Here is a 19033-nt window from a genome sequence, read left to right as displayed (position 1 = left end):
ATGCTATACTCTTTATTTGTGAACGGTTTCCAGAAGCTCCTACATTGTGTGGTGGTAAATTCCTGGCCCACATGTCTGTATTGCCACCAGCAGGCAAAGCCTTTAACCCAGCTGCCATCCTGGAGCATGCCTGAAGGCTGGCATCCCCTGCCAGCTGCCACTCTGCTGTTGTGTAGGTGTGCTCACAAGAGGACAAGACCCTTTGAGGGTAGCTTTCCCCATCCCAGCAGAGCTCACTGGCTATTTAAGGCATAAAGAGCCACATGTTTGCATCAAAGAATGAATCTCAATTTTTAGAAAACCCCTTCAGGTACAGAGTTCTCTTGGTTTCTCACAATAGAATAACTTTACTTTGTCTAAATGATTCAATAGTCCCTGAGGCAGAGAGATGAATGCACTGAAGCCTGTTCTTTGCCTCATATGAGGAAAATTGAGGCTTACATCCAAACAGGTAAATAGTGCTATCACTATTATCACAGATGGGATCCTCAGAGGCTGTCACAGAATGCCATGGAGCCTTCACTGTGGTTCACCTTGCAACTCTGGATGAGGCAAAGGAAATGTGAAACAAGGCTTTGGAATGTGCTCTGTTCCCCTGGGCCATGAGGTGTCTGGAGTTCTGGGAGGCAGCAGTGCTTTCCACAGAGAATATCTAACACCAGACTCCAATTCACAACCCAAGGCAGATCCACTGATGTGAGTGCCCCCCAGAGCAGAGAGCTAAACAGGGAGAGGAACTTTTGCTTCCCACCCTCTCTCAGCATGTACATCCCCTCTTTTGATGTAGCTTCAGGGGATTTTCACTCATCAGGACTCTAAACTCTCTTTATGACTAAGCCTTGTTACTATAGAACTCAAAGCTGTCCCACAGGCACTTTGGGGTCTGGCAGTTAGGTGATGCAGTGCTGACTGTGACAACACCCAAATTTCCCAAAGACTCCGTTTCACAAATGTATTTCCCAAGGACTTTATAGACCCTCAGCAGATGGAGTTCCATAACTCCTGTGCACACTACATAGCACCTACACAAATGAGAAGCTCAGGGGCTTGCTGAGAAAATGGTTTATCAACCAGGACCATAGAACTGCACCCCCTGACCTATTATAACAAAATAATATCATAACTACATGAGAGTATTCATTACCTTTTCTACATTATTATCTAACTACCACCATACTTGGTTCACTCGTGATTGCAAAAATTAGTTACTTCCTTCTCTGTTTGTAAAAGAGATGTCTGCAGCCTGGGCAGTGGCACAGGGCATTCCCGTTTCAGAACAAAGTCCTGCCCAGTCACACTGGCTAGACAGGATAAGGGGAAAGGGAAGCAATCCATCTTTACAGGACTGTGTTGCATGGGCTTGCTATTTTCATCTGGCAGTTTGGTTTATGTGACTGCTGCCTCTGTAATGTTTCTTGTGAAATGTCTCTCATCCCCTGTTCTCAGCATTACCCCACAAGCAGGTGGAGAACTTCCACCCAATCTTTATTCAAAGTCACGCTGGCTCCATAGAGATATTTTAAAAATTACTTCAAGTCAGGCAAAACCTTGAGTGGACACCTTTAGTGCACTAGACACTCAGTGTACCTAATTTATGATTGAATTACCTGATTTAAGTTTCAGAGGTACAGCCCTGAATATAAATGTGCCCAAAGCTAACAAATTAAATGGCAAAACACAGCAAAAAGTCTGAGCAGTCTAGCAGTTCTTTGGAGAGATGCCAAAGTTTAATAGCACAAACAGAATAAATAAACTCTATGAACAAATCAATTTTTCAAAGGTAACATCTGTTCTGCACTGGCTCCTGGTGTGAATAGATTCACCTGTGCACACATACAAGTGGGCTAATGGGATTCAGTGTGCTCCAGTACCCATCAGCATACTTTGTCTTCATCAAAAACTCTAATGTGGATGGGACTCCAAGAGTTATTCTGAAACAAGCCAAACAACTTATACCTACTGTGCAAACTGTTTCATATGAATCATTACATTAATCCCATTGAATCAAAACCTGAGGATATTTACTCAGAACTGTAAACAGATAAAGGAGTCTGAAAATCTGTCTGAGAAACTGTTTCCGCCTAGTTCCAATTTCTGAATCTTGTGCATTTGATGGATTCCCAAGACTTCCTAAACACCAAAACTGTGCTGTGTTAGAAGTCTTGTGTCTGCTTTGGCTCATGCTATGCTTCACCAATTTAAACCAAATTTTCCATAGAGTATGTGACACAACCTAGTTCTATCAAATAAAAAAGAGAAGGTGCATGAAACAAGCTGCAAAATGGATCTTTTATCTTTCTTTTATGAGTTCTCTGAAGGAGCAGAAATCAATGCTTTACCTGGGTAGAAATTAGACTTAATATTATGCTATGCATAAAAACTGTTTAAATCTTAAAACTATTATAATTAATCATGCCTTTACACAGCTCCATCATAAAGATTATAAGGAAAATGGTGGGTTTAGAGTGTTGAGTTCTTCCTCAATACTTCAAAATTGCATGTTGGTTTAGTTTCTTTTCTTCATCTTTATTTCCCACTACAACTTTATAAACACCCTTTAATGCTTTCCTTTGTTTTTTTTTCCCAGCATGATTTTTATCAAATATTGCTCACAATGTAAAGTTCTAGTGTCCTTGTAAACACAACCCTTGCTAGCAAATTAATTATTCCTTATTGAGTTGTTAGCTTGAGGACAGATACCTGGACATTATGTTATTCTAACACCTCCTGGGAGCTGTGCAGTAGAGGGGATGGAAGCTGCATCCTGCAAACCCTAGGGAACGAGGCTGGGTCAGGATCTTCCTTTGTGTGTGACAGGGCAGCTTCACCTCCCAGCAGCTGCTGCAGCGCAAGAGGAGAGCTGAGGAGCTGGGCTGGCCCCTGCTCTCAGCCCACACCTCCTTCCCACCACTGCTCCCCTCACTCCTCCCAGGTGAAACGCACAGGTTTGACCCAGGGCTTGGCAGAGGCTGCACCCACTGCAGCTGGCACAGAATGGGATGTGCAGAGGGCAAGGAGGGAGGGAACAACACCATTTGGCCATGGTGAGAAAACACCTAAGCTCTGACACCACACTATTAAAGAATTTTCAATTTCAGCCCCAATAAGACTCAGATAAGGAGCTGTGATTGACAGCAACATTAATTCAACTGTAGCCAGCTTCAGGATCAGAGAATATTCAGCAGCAGAAAGAAAATTGGCACATTAATGCCCAAAAGTCAAAGAGAAACTCATTTTGAGGAAATCACTCCTGCACTGGGTAAAAGGGTAATGAAAGAAAACAGAATGAAAACAAACAAACAAAAACCCCCACATGTTAGTTATTTCTTAGGGTTTGGGTTTTTGCTTTTTCTAGTTTTAATTTTGATCTTTAATGGTGAGTCGGCACCATTTTAATTGTAAATATCTTTTTTAATTAACATTTGGGGTGAGGTATGACAGTGAATGTGTGTATAAACATGATAGAAAACTCCTGCATGATATTAATGAAAAATTATCAGCTTATTTTTTTATTATTACTTCTATACTCTTTGTTCTGAGAACAATCAGTAACAACCACTATAGGCTCTGCTGTGCTCAACACGGCACAAAAACCAAAGTTTTCCCACACCCTACAGGATAGCAACCTGCAAGACACAACACCATACAGAGATACAGATAATTTCTTTCTATACCTCTCTCTATCATGTAGTATATTTTTAATATAATATTATAATACTTTAAGGGACTCAAACTAGTTAAAGCTTTTCTGAAGTATTTGTCTAAGAAAACTCAGTGGAGAGGGACAACACAAAGAATGTGCTGTCTGGAAAACGTAATATGTAGATAATGTAATGTGCTGAGATGATGACAAACAGAGGTAGAAGGACAATTCTTAATCCTGAGTAAGAGAGGAACAATGGGATGGGAGTTATCTGTGAAAATTATGCCAAGCAAAAACCCAGGGAAAAAGATAAGAAACAGTGAAAAGGAAAAAGAAACAAAAAGGGAGGACAAACTGTGTATATGAACCCCCTGGGATTAAGAATGACAAATCATCACCAAGTCTTAAATCTAGGGCATAAGGCAACAACTCCTTAGCAGGACTCACTCTTAGTAACAGCAGCACACCTAAAGGCTTTACTCTTCTAAAGCTGCAGGGTTTCAACTCCAAAAGTTGGAAAATATCTCTACTGTTTTCATTTGGCATGCAATGTACACAATGGTACAAACCAATATTTATCCACGAAGGCTATTTTTTCCTTTAAAACTATTTTGCTCAGGTTTGAGTGATCAGTGCACATGCTGCTACTTTTTCTATCCCCCTGCCCACTGAGGGCTTTGCTCAGCTGCCAACTCTCCAGCCAAACATCAGGAGTCAGTACAATATGACAGGTGATGAGCCTCCTCTCCTAACCCTTTCATCCAGCTTGCTTAGCAGGGGGTCAGAATCTTCCAGTTGCAAAACTCATCCAGTTATGCTGTTCCTTATACCATGAAAAGTGAGAGGTGATAACAAGGGACAAGCACAAATGCACATGTACAATGGTTTATCTTGGCATCTAAAAGACAAGGATCATTAGGGCAGGTTTAGAACTGGCGGAGGGAGGAAAGTGAATCACAAGTGTATTCCAAAACAATCATCCCTTAAAAACCTTACCAAAAAACATTCAAAATGGAAATGTTTATATGAGTTCAAATACCTAAAAGCTATTTGAACTCATATAAAGCATTACACTGCCAATAAGAAAATCAAACTAATATTAGTACTGGTATTGTGTATTTGAATTTTCTGCCCTTTGCTAGGCTGCCCCATAATGTTATCACACACACACACAGAGGGATCAACTATGCCTTAACTGAAAGTCAAACCCTGAAGGTACCAACCATGCAATATTGAGTAAACCAGAATGAGTTGATACAGCAGAGGCACAGATGCTACCTGGGAGCTGGGACCTGCCAGTCTCAATTCCTGATGAAAATGCAGAGTATTTTCTATACACTGCTGAAGTGAGGAACAGAACATGAAGTGCATGTAGCTCAGCAGGTTATGGCCAAAGATTGAATGAGTTCTCTCAGGTTCCTCAGTGACAGAGCTGAGATGCAGGCCAATAAAACAACCTGACACACACAATCTCAAAATGATGATAGGTCTGTTCTGAGTTCCATCTCATCTTTACACAAGCACAGAAGGCTGATTTAACCATTCAGACAATGTTGCTGCAGCCATAAAAGATAATATGCTGTCATCTTTTCTTACAGGTTAAAAAAATCTTCTGCTTGCCTCTCAATATGATGTTTTAAGAGTTTCTTTGTCAAAACTGTGAGGTCAAAAGAGTGCTCTACTATTAAATGTTTCTGCATCTTAAATTTCTTCCACTTCATGTGTCACAGGCTCCTTTCAGTTTGTTTACCTGAGAAGGTTCACAGGACAATGCCTCAGTGCCCCAGAGTGACAGGAGAGGAAACCTGCACGTCTCAGGCACTTCTCATGTGTCAGAGTGCTTTACTGTAAGTGACAATCAGCATGATAAGGAGAAAAACAACTAGAAATAAGAAAATCAAAGAGGGAATGATACAGAGAGGGCATAACATTTTATAGTAACTGATGTTCACAAACACATTCAAAGCCCTCTGTTGCCAAGACTGGGGCCTGAGGCACACCCCTTATATTTGCTCTTCTCTTTCTAAATGCCCTTTCTAAGATGACCCAAGCTGGCTAAACAGGAAATTAATTTCTTATCTGTCTTCAAATGCATACTATTCCCTTTTGTCTCTCTCAAATAATGATATCCCGTGAGGCAGGGTACCTTATGTGCCTTACTTAGAACTACACATATAGATTTGACTTGCTACTTCAACCTTGTCCAGCCAAACAGTTCTTATCGAAGACAGATACTGGTCTAATCTGACACAATTGGCTTTTGTTAAAAACACATTGCATTTTATCCAATTTTCCATGTAACTCCATGTCCTTGAACTACCCTTTTCCTTCAAGAGGGGTTCAAAGACTTTGTTTGATACTGAGGTCAGACATACATAGCCATCCTCAATCCAAAATATTTACAAATCTCTGTCCTTGACTACTACCATAAGTCAGACAAAGCTGTATTAAATGTGATGGTCGAATTTTTTTCAACTGAAAAATCAGCTTTCAACTGAATGAAAAAGCCCTTGGAAAAACTTTGACTTTTCATTGAATTGTCTGGCATCTAAACCCAGAATTATTTCCTACTGAGAAATCAAAGATATTTCTATTATAAATTATAATTTAATGTCTTGCAGAAATTTAGTTCAAATCCCTCACTAATCAGCTTACCTGAGAGTGAGCCAAGAACTACTATGAAAGAATCTGGAAGCAAAAAAAGTTACTAGAGTGAAATCTGAGCAGCAAACTCAAAGTTTTTGGTATCCACTCTGGATTAGGAGTTAGCACAGGATTTGTCAAAGATGGGAAAGAAAAACAGTGATCTCAATAAATGTGTTTCTTAACCAAATCACGTTCATAGAATAGCTACACCTGCTCATGCTTAATAATGGTGGCTTTTGTACTATGAGGAGCTCATGGCTAAAACCCTGACAAGTGACCTCTCCCTCTGAAATAAAACACAGAATGAGAAAACTTCATGCTCATTCATGCTGTACTGTACTTCCCCCACCCCATCACAGTCTGTGTTTGTGTCAGGGGCAGCACCAGTATATGTGTGTGTGTTTGTGCACAGTGCACTGGCAATCAACACAAGGGACTGATGCCAGCCACAGAAGTCACTTTTCACACTTGCAGAAATCTGTCTTGTTCCCACCTATGTCCTGCCCCACGTTTCTCCAGCTTTGCCCATCACATCTCACTGTCCCCACTCACAGTGTGCCAGCACTCACAGGCTCACAGGAAAGCCTCAGGCCCTCTCAAGACAACTGTCCTGCTCCAGACTAGTGCAGGGACAGGAGCAGGGAGATGAGCCATCCTGGCTGCAGATCTGGCATTTGCTTTTCCTATTTCTGATTTGTATTTGATCACTGCCGATCAAAAGGCAATTTGATCTCTTAATATGTATCCTCTGTTCTGTTATTTTAATCTGGCACTGTTCATAAAGTATTCTGGTTTATGTATTCAGAATTTTAAACTAATATTAGAATAAATACCTCATATTTCTTTCCATGATCACTAACCTATTTTATTCTTAGATATGAGCCATAATTAATTATCCTCATTTGTTCTTTGCACTAGAATTTCCATATCTCTTAGGGAACATTATTTTGTGAGGGCTTTCTAGCGGGTCTTTCTCTGTATTAAAATATCCTTACAACAGCAAAGATCTGGCTTGCCAGAAGGCTGCTTTCTTTGGATCACAGCAAAACCTATTCCTGGGCAATGTGTCTTCACATCTTCAACACTGAGCCCTCCCCTTCTTAATGTGCTTTCTTTACAAACCTATTAGAGAGCTCCAACTTCACCCAACTAGCTACTTGTGCCTATAACATGGGTTACACATTGGAAAAAGCTGCTGGAGAATCTGAACACAGTCCTTGGACCAATCTGCTCACAGGAGTAGAGATTTTCAGAGGATGTATTAAAATAAAGTCTTGTATTAGCAGGACTTTACAAAGTTGTTCTGCTCTTAGCACAGGAGATGTAAGGACTGCTTATTTTAAGCCAGTCCCAGCACTTCTTCCTCATTACCCATCTTCCCAGAGGTACAGCATGCTACTGAGTAAAACACCCTTCTGCAAAATGCTAAACCATGTCCTGATCTTGCCACACAGCTTTTGAATCTACTTCCATATCTGGAATGAGCATGGTTTCTCACAATCACACAACAAGCAATGCTACATTTCCATGAGTACACTGTGAGTTATGCAGGTGCTGTCAGCTGGCTCAAGGGCTTCACCCAGCACAGCTCATGTTGGGATCCTGCTTTTACATTCCATAGGGACACACAGAGCCCTGAGTACAAGTTCTGTTTGTACACTCATACTGGGCTAAGAGAGAAGCACTCCAGTCTATCCTCACCACTGTACCAAACAGTCTCCAAAAAGCTTTCTCAGAATTTTCATTTTCCTTGGATCTACTGTTCTCCTCAGACATGACACCAACCTCGTGTTTTATTCTTTATACCAGTCTTCTGACAAAGAAAGAGAGATTCTGTTATCTTTATACAGATTTTCTTTTCTAAAATATATAGTGAATGATCACTTTTGTTTCTATGTTTTAGAATCTTTACAAAAACAAGCAAGCATCAGAATAAAAGAGATATTGTACCTCCAAGCCTTCTTACACATTTGTTGCTTGTCCTTCTACTAAATTCTGCAAGAAAAGAAGTTCTTTACAGGATTTTTCTCATAAGGGGTTGTATTTTCCTTTTAAGTTGTACCTTTAAAACTCTGAGAGCATTCTTTGACTCGTGGCAATGCAGAAGCTGGAGATTTCTCAAAAACCCTCTCCACAGATCTGTGAACTATTTTAACTATTATAATGCTGCTATATCTCATGCATTTGATTAAATATCTCATTTGACTTCCTGAAAAATGCCAAATAATTCTTTTTTTTAATTTGAACATAATTTTGGTGCATTGGCTTTAGCTCTCCATCACCAGAGGCCTGTAGCAAGACTATTAGTCCAGCTGTTACAAAGTTCTAGCAGCCATTTCCTTGCCTTGCTCTCACTGCAGTATTGTAGTTTGAGCAGAATGCTGCCCATTGGTTTGGAAACTCTTGCTCACATTATTCTCTTGTTACCCTCTACTTCCATCATCCTCCTGCTCCCAAGGTTCTCCTTTTACAGGGTAGAGACGCTACAACCACTGCTATCCTCAGGAGCTGTCTTGGTGCAGATTCATTTTACCTGACATAATTTATTGATGAAAGGTTTCTGAAAGCTTTCACTTGATTTGAATCAGACCTTCTCTCTTCTCCTCTGTGATATTGAAGTAATTTACTTGATCAAAAACAATTTGTTCTTATACTTCACTGCATTTAATTTTTAAGGTTTATTCTCCCTGCACTCTGCAAATGATTAGATTTGTGGTGCCGCTGGTATTAAACTGTCATCAGCACAGGGTGTAACCACTGCCAGTCCACATTCTTCACACATCTGCTTTCTGGAATACTGCTCTGCCAGATGGTGATGCCAAGGACAATCTCACGAAACAATCTTCCACACAGAGTGCAGAAAGCCCTGCTAACTTGCCTGTGCTTCTAAATTAGTTCCCTCTGCCAGCACCAGGGTTCAAGTGTTTTATACAAAAGCTGCACTTCAAGTGAAGAGCTTCAAAGTGATCTCACCTGGAAGCTGGCACCAGAGACTTGCTGAGGCTTTAAGGGCCTGTGCACAGCCAGGTCACAACAGAGTTCATCCTTTCTAATGCAATAATTAATCTTACTCATACCAATGGTATCTCCAGTTCTGTAATCATGTTAAATGTACCATATGCAGAAGTTCCTCTTCTGCAGGAAAATAAACCCCATTGCCAAGCTACAGCCAGAGCAGTTTTGGAATGTCCTGAGAAATTTCTATGCCTTAAAAGATGCCAGGAAATCCTTTTAAATTTTCCAAGGTCAAATTTCTTTTTATGAATCCCATGTTCACTCAGGTTCTCACTAGCTAAACATTTAAGTTTTTGCTGGGTTTGGTGCCATACTTACTACACAGAAACGTATATGCTTTTTATCTTTCTTTTTCTTCTAGATGTATTTAATGTAGTGCTTTCTAATTATGAAAATGGATGCCTTCTATACACTCCTAGTTTCCTTGGTATGGAGGACATTGTGTTTGATTTCTTATATTTTGCCTTAGGAATTCTATATTCTCCTGTTCTGGTGTGAGATTCATTTCACCAAGTTTTACATACTTAATTATTAGGCATCTACATCTAAATTAATTGTTTAGACTGTTTTACAGTCAAGAAAGGGAAAGAAACTCATCTTAATCTCAATTCATTCCAATTATGACTGACTCCTTCAGTGCTGGAGTTAACAGTCTTGGATTTGGCCATTTCTCTTTGCTGATGGAAAAGTAAGACTGGCAGGTTAGATGTCTGCCTGATATCCTGCTGAAAGGTGTCTGAAAAGAGGGGATACCAATGATGCCAACTTAACATCACACACATTTTTCACAATGTCCTGAACACCAATGTGATTTGTGCAGCAGCCTTACCTATTCCCTGTGTCTAGCTGACCCTTATGCATCTCTGGTGGTGCTGTTTAGTTGGTTGTAAGTTTTTTGGTATTTTTCATTTGTTTGGCGTTCTGATTTTGGTGGTGGGGGTGGTAGTGCTTGGTTTGTTTGGGGAGGGTTGGGAGGCTATTTTGAGGGGCAGTTGCTAGTTTTGTGTCAGAAGAAGACAAAAAAAGACAAGCAATATTTCCTTGTTACTATACAACTGATGGCAGGGAAAGTTTTTCTTCTATTCTTTATCTGCCTCGTTTGAATGCAGCCTGCATTTTCCAAACTTTTCTAATGTTAATTTGTCTCTTCATATATGCTTTTTTAATCCTATATGAGTATCTTTCCATCCTTTGCATGTTCTATCCTTCCATTTTCAAGAGTAGCTGCATTACCACTCAGCAGTTACATAAGCAGGTTTCCATTTAGGTCTCTGATTTTCACTTACGTGGAGGCGTTTATATTCAGGATATAATAGACTTCAAATAACTTGAGTAAGATGTCTCAGTTTTCTGCTCTGCCTCAGGGAGCTATCAACTAAGACTGTGGTCTGCAAATACCCCAGACATTTTACTCAGCACACATAAGAGAACAAGCCACTTCTCAGTCTGCAGCTACTTATAGATAAAAAGATGTGACTAAGATCAGTTCCACTAACTTCCTCCATTTTGCCCACATCTCTGCAATGCTTCCAGTTTCAAAGTTGAAACCAGCAAATTTTTAGCCCTATTCTGCAAAAAGGCCAGAGTTAATTCTTAGGGTCTGACATTACATCTGAATCTGGAATTTAAGTCAGACAGACTTTCCCATAAATACACATTGAACCAGATCTTATTAATACTGATTTTCATTACTCTCCGTTTTTTCAGACATGACAAAGACAAAGACAGAAAGACTGAATCTCTGTAAAAAAGAGACCTGATTATTTGACTTTGCAGAGCTACAGTATTATTCTTTTATCCTCAATTGTTTAGCATTTTAAATTACACAGTAGTAAATTTTAAATTTTAAATTTTTTTAAACCACTCCTTGAAAAGATTTTAAAAAGTCACAAAGAACTAAAACAGAATTTGCTAGTAACAGCTATAAGTTAAAATTAAAATATAATTTAAACCCAATTCAGTGATTCCTCTTCAGCTTTCTCCACAGTGCAGATTAACTTATCTTTACATGTTAAATCACCCCAGATCTCACAGGTTTTTCAAACACAAATTTGTTATTCTAACAATTACATCCAAAATAACCATTACCCAATTGTTCAACTACTCTATAGTGCTAACTCCCCATCCTCTACAAATTCCACGGTACACAAGAGCATGTAGAGCATCCTCTCTTGCAAGAGCCAGGAGGAGAGCTCCGCTAAAACCCCTCCCCTCCTCTGGGGCATGTTAATCTGCTGTACATGCCCTGCAGATCTGGCCATGTCTCTGTGCCTCCCCAGCTCAGTCCTGCACACAGGCCTTGCTCTACAGCACCACAAGAACCTCAGTCAGCTGGTGGCAGGAGCCAGCCACGTGCACAGCTCAGCCAGAGAAAAGTTTCATGGTTTGCCTGCTCCCTGTCAAACACTACCAAAATGGAAATGTTTGCTCTTTAGGCTAACATGTAACTTATAGCAAATCATCCTTTAAAAAACCACACACAAACTGAATTCTAACAAAGAGCAAAATGTGAGTTCTCTTTATTACAGAAAGATTGAAAAAATAGAAGTGACATCTTTACTTTCATACCTTTTTTCATTATATTTCTTCATAAACACAACAAAAGTAGTATTAATAACTCATAAGTAATCTAAGAATTGAGACTCCAAAATATTCACCAAAAGGACACTAAAACAAAAAGCTGCAAAGCTCAAGAAATCTTAAAAACATCGCACAAAGGATGAATTTGGGGAGTGGTGCCATTAACTTCTAGAGATTCATGCCTGCAGCAGAAATATAGCACCTAGCAGCAGAACACCAAACAACATACACAACAAATGTGTGCTTATAGTAGCCTGATGTAAGAAAACATCCTCTGAAAAATTGGTTTATGTAATTTTGATTAGTAGCACAAGAATTCCTATACTTGGGTGCTTTTTAACAGTAAATAAAGTGTGAGCATATTTTCCTTTGAGGAGGATGGGACTGTCTTCAGTTAGAGAGCCCCCATTGTGTGATGAGGCAAAAGGCAAACCACCTTTGGGGCCAAATGCAGGCCTTTGCAGAGCTGCCACCTGTATTTCCACCTGGGACCACAGCTGCTGCTTTGCTGAGGGGGTGGGTGGGGTGCTTGGGTTTGATACTCTGTGTTGTTGTGCTTGGTTTATTGGGGGGCAGGTGTCCCCCCCAGCAAGTTATTTCTCTCTTACTAGGATATTTTTCATAGCAGAGCTAGGATTAGGACTGGACTACGACTTCCTTTTGTTGCTCCTCCAACAAAAGGAAAGTGAACTCTGAAGTCCAAGTCTAAACAGCCACAACATTTCTGGCAGAATATCTTTCTCTATTTGAACATGCTAATCCTTTTTTATCAAAAATAGTGACTTCCACCAACATCCTCAAAATCTGACAGAACATGTCAATTAAACATTGTGGTCACAGAAATTTTTAAGTTCTGATTGTTCATCCTAATATTAAGTCACAACTTTTCTTTACACCTTCAGTTTTTCTGTATGATGGAAAAGCTAAACATTCTGCAATGTGGCTGATGGCAGTAGCATTTCTCCTCAGATTTACCTGGGACTTCTCACTTAAAAATATTCTTTCAGGTTACCTCTATCTTTGTGAAGCAGGAGCTACACAGGAGGAGGATTTCAATAATAGATATTTGTTTCAGACGATGTAAAAAAAAAAAATCACAATTCCATGGTTTGATTCCTGATAAATCTTCATGAAATTATTTTTAAATACATTGCACTTAGAGCAAAGAGGACATCAGATCAGTCAAACTCAGAATAGACAGAAGCTGAACCAGGACTGAGGAAACAGATTTAGATATTGAGCCTGGTTTCAGTGAGACAGAAAGGGAGAACTGTGCCTGACAAGACTGAAACTGCCTGGGCAGTTTCAAACAGCAATGAGGCAAACTAGAGTAAACATTTCTGGGTATGTGAACTGAGAGTGGAAGCCAGAGATCAATGGGAAAAAGGGTATTTGATTATAAAAGCAGGGCATGGTAACATTCCTGCATTACATATGGATTGAAATCCTCTGCACGTGCCTACACTGGCACCCTTAATCCAGTTTCAGAGCTCAGCAGTCGCCACCTTTCCAATCTTAATGTCATTCTTTAATTCAGGCAGGGCTGTGGCACAGCCGTGGGGTGGGCTGTGTGCCCAGGGAGGGCTGCAGTGCAAAGCAGCTCTGCCCTGCTCTCTTCTCCCATCCCTGAATGGGGCAGGCACAAATTTGGTCTGACTGTAATTGCCCAGTTATGCCAAGAGGTTTGCACTTTGTTTTTCCAAATTTTTAAAGCAGCCTTAGTGCAACATCTACCTTTTTCTATTACATTATTTAAATTACATCTCCCTGGAGATGCAACCAGAGCAGCTGGAGTGTGATAAGGCTTCTTGCAGCCTTAAAATGCTGTAGGACCCACATCTGACATGCTTTTGAAATGCCAGCACTGCACACAGATTTTTCTTCCTCTTTTATGCTGCCCTAAACGATGTGATTATGTCTGTAATACTATAAAGCAACTGTGCCAACTATAAAGAGGAAACATTTATAGCATAGGTTATTAAAACAATGAAAAATAGGCCAGGGCAATTTAAGTTCCTTGAGTGGGCTGAATAATAACTAGTTAAATAAGGAACAAAGATAAATAATTTATTACAGAATCAACACAACAAGCACAAGAAAATTGCATTCACTTTAAACTGCATCTCAAGAGGCTTCAGAGCAGAAGCACGGACAGCACACAATGAATGTGTCAGAGCAAATGCAAAATGAAGGGGATTTAGAGAACCTGTTGCAAAATGGAGTAATCACAGCTTCAGAATATCCACGTACATAAACAGCAGCCAGACAAAAGTTTATGCTAAGAGCAGGAGTGGCTCAAGGGACTGAAGATTGCTGTGGTGGCTGGGCAGATTGTCTGCTTCAGCACACAGCCCCTCCTGCTCTGTGTGGTCAAGGCTCTGTGCCAGCATGGGCAAAACAGGACTCTAAAAATGAGTGGGATAAATACTCATTAGGAAATTATAAGGCTGCTTCCAAGGCCTAGCTCAGACATCACTGGATTAAGAAAGGTAGAGTAATACTCATCTTCAATTACTTATTCTGGAAAAGAATGAAAGGACAGAGCAGACAGAACGCACTATAATCAAATGCAACTTCCTTTAAAAGCCTGTACTTTTTACACTCAGTCTGACAACTCAGTTCAAACAATTCATGATGTTTGTAATAACAAAGCAAATATTCCCAAAGATTAAAAACCTAGAATGAGGCTTGTATTTCCATTTTTGGCCTTTTAATTAGGTTTTTCTGAAGTGCTGCAAACAGAGCAACTCTAATTAATGGCTTTCATACTTTGCTTTTTAATAATAGCTCTTAACAGCCTAGCAGTTTGGAGGTTTCAGATCAAATTGGGAATGGATCAGAAAAGATTGTTTGGCTTGATTTTACTCTAACAGAAGTGAGACAAATCTAAACTTTCCCTACTCAATTAGATCTCATGAGATACTCACCTTGATCATGGTTCTGATAAGAATTTATATTAAGATCTCACCATCTTTTATGAAGTAGACTTAATTTTTCACACAAACTCAGTATATGACCTTGGGTGAAAAAAATCACCCAATCTGCTGACTTAACTTTTAAAAATAAATAGAAAGCAACTTAACTTTTAAAAATAAATACAAAATGTGCACATAAAAACACCACTATAAAACAATTTTCATGTCTGCAGCATATAGGACATATAAAATTATTTAGCCTTGCAATTTTTAACTGAGGTTAGAAGCATATTTTACATCTCTTCAGGATAAAGAATTTGTGCTTTGTGTGTAAAGCAGTGATACCATAAACAGCCAACAGTGAAAGAAAAGGAGGCACCTGTGTGGATAGGCCCAAGACTCAGTGTTCCTTCCTGAATATTTCTACAATATTGCTGCAGAACCTGAATCACTATTATTATATTTGTTCCTTTCCTGTTTAAGGAGGCAGGGAGAAAGATTGGGGAAGATGGCACAAGTAAGAAAGCAAGAGAAGGAGCAGGGGAGAGAAAGTGGGATGACAAATCAATAAAGTAAATTTTCCCTAGCAGCAAAAATAGCTGACAGATCTGCTTCCCAAAGAACACTGAAAATTACTTTGTGAGTAAAAGTGGCAGAGAAGATAAGGCAACTTGAAGGACTCATGGGAGAGCTGCTATTGACAGACATGCAGATGATGTAATTGCTCAAGATGAGCAGGTTTTTCTTTTCTCTCAATAAAGCACTTCTGGAAAAAAGATTGGAAAGGCAGGTATGAGACAATAGCATAAAGCCTGTTCCTAACTTACATAATTTTATGTAGAGAAGAGTTGATGTATGAAGTGGAAAAGAAATGCATTGAATGCTGAAGATTAGGTATTACAGAGAACAACTTACACTCCCAGTGATAAAGGAATATTTGATGAAATATGTTTTGTCTGTTGAAGAAATATATTGATTTTACAAAAGGCTAAACATAGGTGTTTAAGAAAACATTTGCTACTGTTCTTATATAAAATAGCTGATAGAATGGCATCTTAAATTGTCCTGTTTACTCTTCTGTGTCTTGCTCCAAGTGTGATTTTTTTATGCAATTTGATCAGGAGACAATCTAGTATACACTTCCTGTGTTTCAGCTCCTGCTGCATTATGTATGCCATGACATTCCCTTCAGCCATTCTGGTACCCTTTCAAGACAGCTTTTGAGCATCAAATGGTTTCGGTTTTGGGGGAGTTCTCAGGTTGGTTTTTTCCTTTTACTGAAAAACAGTCGACAATACTGATGACAGGTGAATATATGTAGCAATGGGGAAGGTGGGGGGGATAAAGAGATAGTATTTTATATACTTGTGTTTAGTTAGATGATTTTCTTGTGCTTTGCAATTAAATTTCTTAGTGTAATAGAACAGCATGTTGCCACCAGTGTGTCTATTGCAAATATCCTTTAACAAACCTCACAGATATCTAAAGCCTCTCCTAACCCACGCTGGGCCACCTCTCACATCGACATTGCCTGAATGGTGCAACCCTGTTGCCAGGATTCTGACCAGCCCCAGGGCTTATGGGGTAAGTGCCCAGCTTGGTTCATTGTCTTTGAGGTGTTAGCCAAAAGCTGCCACTTTGAATTGATCACTTCAGTACAGTCCCTTCTCTAAAACTTTTTACTTTTAATGCTAAGCACTATACAATTTCTTCAGTTGTGAAGACAACAAGATACATTTTCATGAATGGCCACTAAATCTGTGAGCTTCAAATGTGACTGATATATTCTAAATAATTCATCCAAATGCTGAAAGTATTGGCTACCCATCAGCAATATTTAAGCACTGAAATTATCTAAAACATCTGAAGGGTAGGTTGTGTTTCTCAACACTGCTTGTGAACTCATGGTAAGCAACTCTTGGCTTTAATCAACAAGATGGTAAAAGAACACCTGAAAAAATAAGCATGTAATGAAACAAAATGAAAGTGAAATTGCATCAGAGTTCTTGTTCATTTAAGCTTTAACAAAAATTTCCCTCAAGAGCCCCTCTTCCACAGACCTTTTTTTTTGTTTCAATACAGGACCAACTGAAAGATGGAGACACAGATTATATCATCAATAATGATGAATTGACTGAAAACTATGAATCGTCTGCTCACATAGCAGTGCCAGCACAGGACAGCACAGCCTCCACCCAGGCTACAGGCAAGGAAGATATTCAGGAAGGAGACCTAGGATTAGGAGGATACAAGCTCCAGCTTCAACCCACTGCAGGCCAACCCCAGAAGAATTCATGGGCATGAGCAGTGTTATGTTAATCACAAGAAAGAAGATTAAAAAACAATGAAACAAAAGATCTTGTTATGTAAACAAGAGGTCAGAAAAAATTTACTAAGCACCAAAATCAAAGAAAATTTAGTAACTGCAAGTAACTGCCTGCTCCTCCCAGGAAAGGAGTTTCCTATCATATCCATATAACTACAACCATATGCAAGTTTTAGGACTGTAGCAGTTTTTAGGATAAATGCATAGGGCAGTACCTGGCGACTGTAAATCCATTGCAGTAATGTTTTGCCTCAGCACTTGGCTGTACTCTGCCACTCACATGTACACAGGCCTTGGAATATTGCTTAGAGTCTTCAGTAAGTTGAAATGGAGAGAAATAACTTCCTAACATTCATGCTTATATGTTGACAGCTCTTTTCTACAACTGATCCTGACAAGATCCACACATAACTACTCAGTAGGTATTATATTTATAAGGAAGAAGCAGAAGATTCCTTGTCCAAGGAGTTGTGATATGAAAATGCTTAAAACATGCTTTGCAGCACCTCAGTCTTCATAGATAAAGCCTCATGCCCACAGATATATTCGTCCTGACATCCAGCCAAATATTCTCTTTCTAAAAGCACCTTATAGCCACAGAGGGTTTCTCTAGGCTTCCACAAACTGAACCCTGATAGGGGACATGGAGGTGTACAAAATCAGCAACAAACGTCCTTCCTGGCAGCACTGAATGGGCACAACCACTGTTTAAAGCCAGTATAATTCCAAAAGGCATTTGTCCTTACAGCTTGGCAACATGCAGAGCTTAAATGGGGGAAAAGGGTTTTTTGTTTTGAAAGATAATTCTGAACATATACTTTGATTTAAGAACTCAAATGTTTTTTGTTTTTTTTACTGTTTAAGAAGAGTTGTTTCTAATCAAATATTTCTGCAAAACAATTATATCTTCAGACTGCCTGCTCCAAGGATTAATTTGTCTGTCTCTCTTCTTATACTGGGCACCGAGTGTTGTGCTAGAAATGAGGACTGTGGTGGTTAGAAACAAAAAGGGGGGGGAACCACACAAGAGAGAGGTATCAAAGTGTTCATTGTTCTGCATAAAGACAGTAAATGGATAACCAACTGCTCAGCCATACATACAGCTGGCTGTCAAGTACTATGAGGCATTAGTACAGATAGCTTTGGCACACAGCAGAGCTAAGCAGTGCAAAACCAGGGACACAGCCAGGCTTCTGTTGTTAGAGCATGTGCCTTTTGGCACAGCACAAACTTCAACTAACTAGGCATGATGATGTTCCTACTAAGAAAGTCAAAACATCAGGAGTTTTTAAGGAAGATCATACTTAGTATACAAAGATACTGGGCAAGAAGAAATTTATCCAGAAGAATAAAAATCAAACTGTCTCTATTAATAGTTCTAAAGATGAATAGGTCTAAATTTCACCACAAATAAAACCTAAAATATAAATATAATCAAGTTTTAGTCATTCTTTTCCAGTGTAATTAGTTTCTGGCTATATGTGACTCTAGAACAACCAATTAAAGCATAAATTGGAACACAGTGGAGTTGTATATACTGTTACAAAAAAATCAGAAGCTTAAACTGGCATTTCATTTTTTCCTAAACTCTAATCAAGAATCTTCAAAGGGCCTTAATCCCCATGTAGTTTAAAACAAATAATATTCAGGCATGATAAGTTCTTCTAAGAACTATTGAATTTCCAGCTCCATGCTTTGCTTTGTTTAGCTGCCTGGGCTGGGAAAAGACGTGCAGCAGCTTGCAAGAAGGGATGGAGAATGGGTAAGGAGGGAAGGTTTTGTCACCAAGTACTGGGAGACAGGAGAGAACAGAGGAAGGAGAAGCAGGCAGACACTGGAGTGAGGTGAAAATGTGGCAACCCAGCAAGAAGCTCTTGGGGTAGGTGCTAACACCACCCTGATTTCAGC

At 39.5% G+C, this 19033-nt stretch overlaps 1 protein-coding gene across 2 annotated transcripts in view; it reads left to right on the top strand.

The window, feature by feature from the left end:
- Positions 1-18559, top strand: part of SLC9A9 (solute carrier family 9 member A9) — a 176518-nt gene extending 157959 nt beyond the window's left edge. For both annotated transcript variants that reach the window (XM_071437659.1, XM_071437660.1), the window contains exons 15-16: positions 16278-16383; positions 16882-18559. In XM_071437659.1, coding sequence (XP_071293760.1) covers positions 16278-16383; positions 16882-17103 — 328 coding nt within the window. In that variant the 3' untranslated portion in view covers positions 17104-18559. The remainder of the gene's footprint in view (positions 1-16277; positions 16384-16881) is intronic.
- The last annotated feature ends 474 nt before the right edge of the window (positions 18560-19033 follow it).

This window comes from Agelaius tricolor, unplaced genomic scaffold (assembly GCF_023055355.1).
Source record: "Agelaius tricolor isolate 1412-34295 unplaced genomic scaffold, bAgeTri1.0.p SCAF_12, whole genome shotgun sequence".
NCBI classification, from domain to species: Eukaryota; Metazoa; Chordata; class Aves; order Passeriformes; family Icteridae; genus Agelaius; species Agelaius tricolor.
Note: the sequence above shows the minus strand (reverse complement) of the source record. Positions and strands in the feature narration are given on the sequence as shown.